The sequence below is a fragment of the Polistes fuscatus genome, unplaced genomic scaffold (assembly GCF_010416935.1).
Source record: "Polistes fuscatus isolate 324 unplaced genomic scaffold, CU_Pfus_HIC Scaffold12, whole genome shotgun sequence".
Classification (NCBI taxonomy): Eukaryota; Metazoa; Arthropoda; class Insecta; order Hymenoptera; family Vespidae; genus Polistes; species Polistes fuscatus.
Window position 1 is genome coordinate 2,934,257 of NW_025113020.1, and position 10,261 is coordinate 2,944,517.

At 25.6% G+C, this 10,261-nt stretch overlaps 3 protein-coding genes across 3 annotated transcripts; all 3 read right to left on the reverse strand.

Moving 5' to 3' along the window:
- Positions 1-1,307: 1,307 nt before the first annotated feature.
- LOC122513161 lies at positions 1,308-1,841 on the reverse strand. The gene has a single exon (XM_043629433.1). It carries the CDS (start codon positions 1,839-1,841, stop codon positions 1,308-1,310), a length of 534 nt encoding a protein of 177 aa, XP_043485368.1.
- A 1,030-nt stretch (positions 1,842-2,871) lies between these two features.
- On the reverse strand, positions 2,872-3,405 carry LOC122513163. The gene has a single exon (XM_043629434.1). The coding sequence runs from the start codon at positions 3,403-3,405 to the stop codon at positions 2,872-2,874; it is 534 nt and encodes a 177-aa protein (XP_043485369.1).
- A 1,260-nt stretch (positions 3,406-4,665) lies between these two features.
- Positions 4,666-5,208, reverse strand: LOC122513164. The gene has a single exon (XM_043629435.1). The coding sequence runs from the start codon at positions 5,206-5,208 to the stop codon at positions 4,666-4,668; it is 543 nt and encodes a 180-aa protein (XP_043485370.1).
- Between the last annotated feature and the right edge of the window lie 5,053 nt (positions 5,209-10,261).

Below are 10,261 nucleotides of genomic sequence, written 5' to 3' on the forward strand. Positions count from 1 at the left end.
CTGCCAAATCTCCCTTATAAACTCCGTACAATTCCTCCAAATGAGATATAAGCTCTTCGTATGGAAGAGAATATGGGTTATGTGGAGCTACTTTTTCCGTAATATCCGAAAGAGCTTTTGTATTCAATTTTTCTTAATAAAAATTCAACCTTTAAATTATTGTCTATATTCACGAAATCGACTATAAATTCAAATTGGTTTAACCATTTAAGAAAGTCCATAGATTCCGGGTCATAACAATTAAGAAGAGAGTTTCCTTTTTGTATTTTATCCGTCATTATACTCATTGCACTTATTTATTAATTAAAAAATTTCCACTTTTAATTTTAATAGAAAGTTTTTCGACAATTTGTGATAACTGTTTTCTTGTTTCGTTTGTTTAACCTTCACCGATATACACTTTATACTTTCTTTTAGGAATTTTAAAATCTTTTTAATTTATGAAATATTATTTCAACCCTTTTAAATTGGAGTTATTAGTTTAATGCACATGAATTAAGAATCACATTTTCTTATTCAAGATTTAAAGATTTTTCGACCAATTTCTAAACTTAACAAGAATTACAATACGAAAGTTGTAGCTTATATTCTGATACGTTATTCATACTGACGATTTCAATATTTAAACTTAATTTATAAACAGAAAGAGAAGCAGACTAAAGATATTTATTATTTCAAATGTGTCCTTGATTAAAGTGTTAAATTATTTCGGCATTATAAATAGTTTGCAGTTTATTGTAAATTTAACATAGATTTCGGAATTTTTTAGGAAAACTATTATTTAAAAATAATAATAAAATTGTTAGGAAAAATTACATATTGTTTTTATTGCCTACCGAACTTTTACAAATGATAAATAGTACTACATCTACAGTATTAACTAATATAAAAAAATAAAGTGATATAGAAAACAAGTATAAGTATACTAATGTAAATATAATATTGACATGATATCAAGAATTACAATTTTTGATGATTCGCTAGTAAGTTATGTCATTGTTAATAAAAAAAAATACAGTTTTATAGAATTTGCTTCTTTTTACCTTAAAATGGTTAACAATATAAAAAAAGTCAACATGTTTTATCATATTCTGAGTAACAATTAATACTTTAATTGAAACTTTTCGTACTCGTAGATAATTTGGTAATGTTATAACGTGTCATTCGATTAAAAGAGAAACTTTATAAAATCTCAAGGTTAAAATTATAGGTAAACGTATAACCGTTGCTGTATATATTTCCTTTTCTTGTATTATGTTCATCTTTCTGGCAATACGTTGTCTAATTGAATACTTTTCGTTGAGTACTTAATCTGTTTCAATCGAATCTGGAATAGATTCTAATAGAACTGCGATAGATACTGCAGTTTTAAGTGTTAAATCATTCATACTACGCAATACACTTCTCGTATTTTCGTTATTTAATCCGTATATAAATCGTACCATTAAGCTTTCGTTATTTCTAAGAATATCACTGACTTTACTAGCTATTCTTGATAAAGCATTTATGTAATTTAGACTACTTTCACCTGCAAACTGATGTCGAAGGGTAAAACGATAGTTTGCTGCCAAATCTCCCTGATAAACTCCGTACAATTCCTCCAAATGAGATATAAGCTCTTCGTATGGAAGAGAATATGGGTTATGTGGAGCTACTTTTTCCGTAATATCCGAAAGAGCTTTTGTATTCAATTTTCTTAATAAAAATTCAACCTTTAAATTATTGTCTATATTCACGAAATCGACTATAAATTCAAATTGGTTTAACCATTTAAGAAAGTCCATAGATTCCGGGTCATAACAATTAAGAAGAGAGTTTCCTTTTTGTATTTTATCCGTCATTATACTCATTGCACTTATTTATTAATTAAAAAATTTCCACTTTTAATTTTAATAGAAAGTTTTTCGACAATTTGTGATAACTGTTTTCTTGTTTCGTTTGTTTAACCTTCACCGATATACACTTTATACTTTCTTTTAGGAATTTTAAAATCTTTTTAATTTATGAAATATTATTTCAACCCTTTTAAATTGGAGTTATTAGTTTAATGCACATGAGTTAAGAATCACAGTTTTTTATTCAAGATTTAAAGATTTTTCGACCAATTTCTAAACTTAACAAGAATTACAATACGAAAGTTGTAGCTTATATCCTGATCGCGTTATTCATACTGACGATTTCAATATTTAAACTTAATAGATAAACAGAAAGAGAAGCAGACTAACGATATTTATTATTTCAAATGTGTCCTTGATTAAAGTGTTAAATTATTTCGGCATTATAAATAGTTTGCAGTTTATTGTAGATTTAACATAGATTTCGTAATTTTTTTGGAAAACTATTTTTTAAAAATAATAATAAAATTTTTAGGAAAAATTACTTACTGTTCCTATTGCGTACCAAACTTTTACAAATGATAAATAATACTCCATCTACAGTATTAACTAATATAAAAAAATAAAGTGATATAGAAAACAAGTATAAGTATACTAATGTAAATATAATATTGACATGATATCAAGAATTAAAATTTTTGATGATTCGCTAGTAAGTTATGTTATTGTTAACCAAAAAAAATACAATTTTATAGAATTTGTTTCTTTTTACCTTAAAATTGTTAACAATATAAAAAACGTCAACATGTTTTATCATATTCTTAGTAACAATTAATACTTTAATTGAAACTTTTCGTACTCGTAGACAATTTTGAAATGTTATAACCTGTTATTCGATTAAAAGAGAAACTTTATAAAATCTCAAGGTTAAGATTACAGGTAAATGTATAACCGTTGCGGTATGAATTTCCTTTTCTTGTGTTATGTTCATCTTTCTGGCAATACGTTGTCTAATTGAATACTTTTCGTTGAGTACTTAATCTGTTTCAATCGAAACTGGACTAGATTCTAATTTAACTGCGATAGCTACTGCATTGTCAAGTGTTAAATCATTCACACTACGCAATACATTTCTCGTATTTTCGTTATTTAATCCATGTATAAATCGTCCCATTAAGCTATCGTTATTTCTATAAAAATCACTGACTTTACTAGTCATGCTTGATAAAGCATTTATGTAATGTATAACACTTTCACCTTCAAATTGATCTCGCATTATAAAACGATAGTTTGCTGCCCACTTTCCTTGAAAAAGTCCGTACAATTCTTCAAAATGGGATATAAGCTCTTCGTATGGAAGAGAATATGGGTCATATGGAGCTACTTTTCGCGTAATATACAAATGAGCTTTTAGATTCAATTTTCCTAATAAAAAATTAACCTTCACATCATTGTTTATATTCAAGAAATCGACTGTAAATTCAAAATGGTTTAACCATTTAAGAAAGTCCATAGATTCTGGCTCATAACGTTTAAGAAGAAAGGTTTCTATTTTTGTTGTATTCGTCATTGTACTCATTGCACTTATTTTTCTATTAAAAAATTACAGCTTTTAATTTTAATACAAAGTTATTTGACAACTTAGGAAAACTTTTTTCTTGTTTCGTTTGTTTAATCTTCACTGATATACACTTTATACTTTTCGTTAAGAATTTTCAAAATCTTTTTAATTTATGAAATATTATTTCAACAATTTTAAATTAGAATTATTAGTTAAATGCACATGAGTTAAGAATAACAATTTCTTATTTTAGATTTAACGATTATTCAACAAACTTCTAAACTTAACAAGAATTACAATACGTTAGTTGTAGCTTATATCCTGATTGTGTTATTGATACTGATGATTTCAATATTTAAATCTAATTTATAAATAGAAGGAGAAGCGGATTACCGATATTTACTATTTACAATGTTTCTTTGATTAAAGTATTAATTTATTTCGTCATTATAAACAGTTTACAGTGTATTTTAGATTTAAATATTGACATATGCCAACAATTATCGTTATTTTCTTATTTTTTAGTGATTTTATAATTTCAATCTCTTGTCAACTCAATAAAATTTTAAAAAATATAATCGCTAACCATATTCTTTCCACTTTGAACATTTGATATTTTTATACGCATTTGTTTATAACTTGGGTCACAAATCCCTCCTTATAAAAATAATCTTAGCAGTCGCATTTAATTCTACTGTATTTACATTAAAATTTAAATTTCACTCAGTAATATTTTTAAAAAACTATTATATTATAAATAATAAAAAAACTTTTTAAAGAAAAAGCTTAGAATTTTTCTTTTTGCATATCGAAATTTTTTAAAAGTCAAATAATATTACTTCTACAGTATAAACACATATAGGAAAAGAGATTAATTTATAACAAAAGTTTAAGTATACAAATGTAAATATAATATTGACATGATATCAAGAATAAAAATTTTTGATCATTCGCTTGGAAATTAGATTATTGTTTGCCGGCAAAAATACAGTTGCATTGAATTTTGTTCTTTTTAGCTTTACATTTATTTATATTATGTAATAATATAAATAAAGTCAACATGTTTTATCATTTTCTGCGTTGAAACTAATATTTTAATTCAAAACTTTTCGTTCTCGTAGAAAACTTCCTCATTTTATAACATGTCATTTTATTAAAAGAGAAACGTTATAATATTTCTAAGTTAAAATTATATAATTTTTTCTCTTGTATTATGGTAATTATTATTTTCGCAATAAGTTTTGCAATTAAGTACTTTTCTTTGAGTACTTAATCTTTTTTATTCCAATCTGGAATAAATTCTAATTGAACAGCGATATCTACTGCATTTTCAAGTGTTAAATCATTCCAACTAAGCAATGCTCTTCTCGTATTTTCGTTATTTAATCCATGTATAAATCGTACCATTAAGCTGTCGCTATTTCTAAGAAAATTACTGACATTACAAGCAATTCTTGATAAAGCATTTATGTAATTTAGATTACTTTCACTGATAAATTGATCTCGATAAATAAAACGATAGTTTGCTGCCCACTCTCCTTGAAAAAGTCCGTACAATTCCTCCACATGGGATATAAGCTCTTCGTACGGAATATCATGTGGGTTTTTTGGAGCTACTTTTCGCGTAATATCCGAAAAAGTATTTACATTCAATAATCCTAAGAAAAATTCGACCTTATTTTCATTTTCTATTGGCACAAAATCGACTGTAAATTCAAAATGATTTAACCAATGGAAGAAGTTCATAGTTTTCGGGTCAAACTTGTCAAGTACACGGCATCCTTCATTCATTGCAACCATCGATGAAGTCATTTTACTCATTTTTCTATTAGAAAATTACAGCTTTTAATATTAATACAAAGTTATTCGACAACTTGGGAAAACTTTTTTCTTGTTTCGTTTGTTTAACCTTCACTGATATACACTTTATACTCTTTGTAATGAATTTGAAAAACCTTTTCAATTTATGAAATATTATTTCAACCCTTTTAACTTAGAATTATTAGTTTATGCAATGAGTTAAGACTCATAATTTCTTATTCAAGATTGAACGATTTATTAACTAATTTCGAAACATAGCAAGACCTACAATACGATAGTTGTAGCTTATATACTGATCGTGTTATTGACGGTGATGAATTCAATATTTGAACTTAATTGATAAATGGAAGGAGAAGCAGATTAACGATATTTACTGTTTATAATGTGTCATAGATTAAAGTATCATATTTTTTCAGCTTTATAAACAGTTTACAGTTTTCTCTAGATTTAACAACCACATATGTCAACAATTAACGATATTTTCTTATATTTTAGTCACCTGAATATTCTATTCTTTTATCAACTCAGTGAGTTTTAAAAATTATAGTCGTAGAATAAATTCTTTGCACTTCGAACCTTTGATATTTTGATACGGATTTGTTTATTACTATGGTCATATAAACTTTCCATATAAAAAAAATCTATGCAGTTTCGTTTAATTCTACTATCTTTACATACAAACTTTAATTAGATTCTGTAATTCTTTTGGAAAACTATTATTTAAAAATAATAATAAAATTGTTAGGAAAAATTACTTACTGTTCCTATTGCGTACCGAACTTTTACAAATGATTAATAATACTACATCTACAGTATTAACAAATATAAAAAAATAAAGTAATATGGACAACAAGTATAAGTATACTAATGTAAATATAATATTGACATGATATCAAGAATTAAAATTTTTGATCATTCGCTAGTAAGTTAGGTTATTGTTAACGAAAAAAAATACAGTTTCAGAGAATTTGATTCTTTTTACCTTAAAATTGTTAACAATATAAATAAATTCAACATGTTTTTTCTTATTCTGAGTAACAATTAATACTTTAATTGAAACTTTTCGTACTCGTATATCATTTGGTATTGTTATAACGTGTCATTCGATTAAAAGAGAAACTTTATAAAATCTGAATGTTAAAATTACCGGTAAATGTATAACCGTTGCCGTATATATTTCCTTTTCTTGTATTATGTTCACCTTTCTGACAATACATTGTCTAATTGAGTACTTTTCGTTGAGTACTTAATCTATTTCAATGGATCTGGAATTAATTCTAATTGAACTGCGATAGCTACTGCATTGTCAAGTGTTAAATCATTCACACTACGCAATACATTTCTCGTATTTTCGTTTTTTAATCCATGTATAAATTGTCCTATTAAGCTTTCGTTATTTTTAAGAATATCACTGACTTTCCTAGCCATTCTTGATAAAGTATTTATGTATTGTATAACACTTTCACCTTCAAATTGATGTCGAAGGGTAAAACGATAGTTTGCTGCTAACTCTCCCTGATAAAGTCCGTACAATTCCTCTAAATGGGATATAAGCTCTTCGTATGGAAGAGAACATGGGTTTTGCGGAGCTATTTTTCGCGTAATAGCCGAAAGAGCTATTATATTCAATTTTCTTAATAAAAATTCAACCTTCAAATTATTCTTTATATTCATGAAATCGACTATATATTCAAAATTGTTTAACCATTTAAGAAAGTCCATGGATTCCGGGTCATAACAATTAAGAAGAGAGGTTCCTAGTTGTATTTTATCCGTCATTTTACTCATTGCACTTTTTGTTTAATTAAAAAATTGCCACTTTCAATTTTAATAGAAAGTTATTCGACAACTTGTGAGAACTGTTTTCTTGTTTCGTTTGTTTAACCTTCACCGATATACACTTTATACTTTTCGTTATGAATTTTTAAAATCTTTTTAATTTATGAAATATTATTTCAACCCTTTTAAATTGGAGTTATTAGTTTAATGCACATGAGTTAAGAATCACAGTTTCTTATTCAACATTTAAAGATTTTTCGACAAATTTCTAAACTTATCAAGAATTACAATACGAATGTTGTAGCTTATATTCTGATCGCGTAATTCATACTGACGATTTCAATATTTAAACTTAATTCAGAAATAGAAGAAGAAGCAGACTAACGATATTTATTATTTCAAATGTGTCCTAGATTAAAGTGTTAAATTATTTCGGCATTATAAACAGTTTGCAGTTTATTGTAGATTTAACATTCACATATGTCAACAATTAACGATATTTTCTTATATTTTGGTCATCTGAATATTCCATTCTTTTTTCAACTCAATGAGTTTTAAAAATTATAATCTTAGAATAAATTCTTAGCACTTCATACCTTTGATATTTTTTACGGATTTGCTTATTACTATGGTCAAATAAACTTTCCATATAAAAAGAATCTATGCAGTTTCGTTTAATTCTACTATCTTTACATACAAATTTTAATTAGATTTGGTAATTTTTTTGGAAAACTATTATTTTAAAAATAATAATAGAATTTTTAGGAAAAATTACTTATTGTCCCTATTGCCTACCGAACTTTTACAAATGATAAATAATACTACATCTACAGTATTAACAAATATAAAAAAATAAAGTAATATGGACAACAAGTATAAGTATACTAATGTAAATATAATATTGACATGATATCAAGAATTAAAATTTTTGATCATTCGCTTGTAAATTAGACTATTTTTTACCGACAAAAATTCAGTTGCATTTAAATTTGTTCTTTTTACCTTAACATAGGTAGTAATATAAATTAAGTCAACATGTTATATCATTTTTTGCGTAACAATTAATATTTTAATTGAAAACTTTTCGTACTCGTAGAAAACTTCCTTATTTTATAACGTGTCATTTCATTAAAAGAGAAACTTTATAATATCTCTAGGTTAAAATTATATATTTTTTTTCTTTTGTATTATGGTAATTATTCTCGCAATAAGTCTTGCAATTAAGTACTTTTATTTGAGTACTTAATCTTTTTTATTCCAATCTGGAATAGATTCTAATTGAACAGCGATATCTACTGCATTTTCAAGTGTTAAATCATTCCAACTAAGCAATGCTCTTCTGGTATTTTCGTTATTTAATCCATGTATAAATCGTACCAATAAGCTGTCGTTATTTCTAAGAAAATTACTGACATTACAAGCAATTTTTGATAAAGCATTTATGTAATTTAGATTACTTTCACTGATAAATTGATCTCGATAAATAAAACGATAGTTTGCTGCTCACTGTCCTTGAAAAAGTCCGTACAATCCCTCCAAATGGGATATAAGCTCTTCGTATGAAAGATCATGTTGGTCTTTTGGAGCTACTTTTTGCGAAATATGCCAAAAAGCTTTTAGATTCAATAATCTGAATAAATATTTAACCTTATTGTTATTTTTTATAGGCACGAAATCGACTATATATTTAAAATAATTTAACCAATGGAAGAAGTTCATAGTTTTCGGGTCAAATCTTTCAAGTAAACAGCTTCCTTTAAACATTGCGTCTATCGATGAAGACATTGTGCTTATTTTTCTATTAAAAAATTACAGCTTTTAATTTTAATACAAAGATATTCGACAACTTGGGAAAAATTTTGCTTGTTTTGTTTGTTTAACTTTCACTGATATACTCTTTATACATTTCGTAATGACTTTGAAAAACCTTTTTAATTTATGAAATATTATTTCAACCCTTGTAAATTAGAATTATTAGTTCTGTGCACATGAGTTAAGATTCACAGATTCTCTTTCAAAATTTAAAGATTATTCAACAAACTTCTAAACTTAACAAGAATTACAATAAAAAAGTTGTAGCTCATATCCTGATTGTGTTATTGATACTGATGATTTCAATATTTAAATCTAATTTATAAATAGAAGGAGAAGCGGATTAACGATATTTACTATTTACAGTGTTTCTTTGATTAAAGTATTAATTTATTTCGTCATTATAAACAGTTTACAGTGTATTTTAGATTTTAATATTTACATATGCCAACAATTATCGTGATTTTCTTATTTTTTAGTGATTTCATAATATCAATCTTCTGTCAACTCAATAAAATTTTAAAAAATATAATCGCTAATCAAATTCTTTCCACTTCGAACATTTGATATTTTTATACGTATTTGTTTATAACTTGGGTCACAAAAACCCTCCTTATAAAAATAATCTTAGCAGTCTCATTTAATCCTACTATATATACATTAAAATTTATATTTCACTCAGTAATATTTTTGAAAAACTATTATATTATAAATAATAAGAAAACTTTTTAAGGAAAAACTTAGTATTTTTTTCATTGCTTATAGAAATTTTTTAAAAGTCAAATAATATTACTTCTACAGTATAAACACATATAGGAAAAGATATTAATTTATAACAAAATTTTAAGTATACAAATGTAAATATAATATTGACATGATATCAAGAATAAAAATTTTTGATCATTCTCTTGGAAATTAGATTATTGTTTGTCGGCAAAAATACAGTTGCATTGAATTTAGTTCTTTTTAGCTTTACATACGTAATAATATAAATAAAGTCAACATGTTTTATCATTTTCTGCTTAGAAATTAATATTTTAATTGAAAACTTTTCGTTGTCGTAGAAAATTTCGTCATTTTATTACATGTCATTTTATTAAAAGAGAAACTTTATAATATCTCAAGGTTCAAATTATATAATTTTTTGTCTTGTATTATATTAATTATTCTCGCCATACTTTTTCTAATTAAGTAATTTTTTTCAGTACCTAATCTTCTTTCTCGAATTTTGAGTAGATTCTAATTGAATTGCGATAGCTACTGCACTTTCAAGATTTAAATCTTTCATACTATGCAATACTCTTCTTGTATTTCCGTTATTTAATCCATTTATAAATTGTACCTTTAAGCTATCGTTGTTTCTAAGAAAATCACTGACATCACGAGAAAGTCTCGATAAAGCAATTAAGTAATTTGGAATACTTTCACTCATAAATTGTACTCGAAAAAGAAA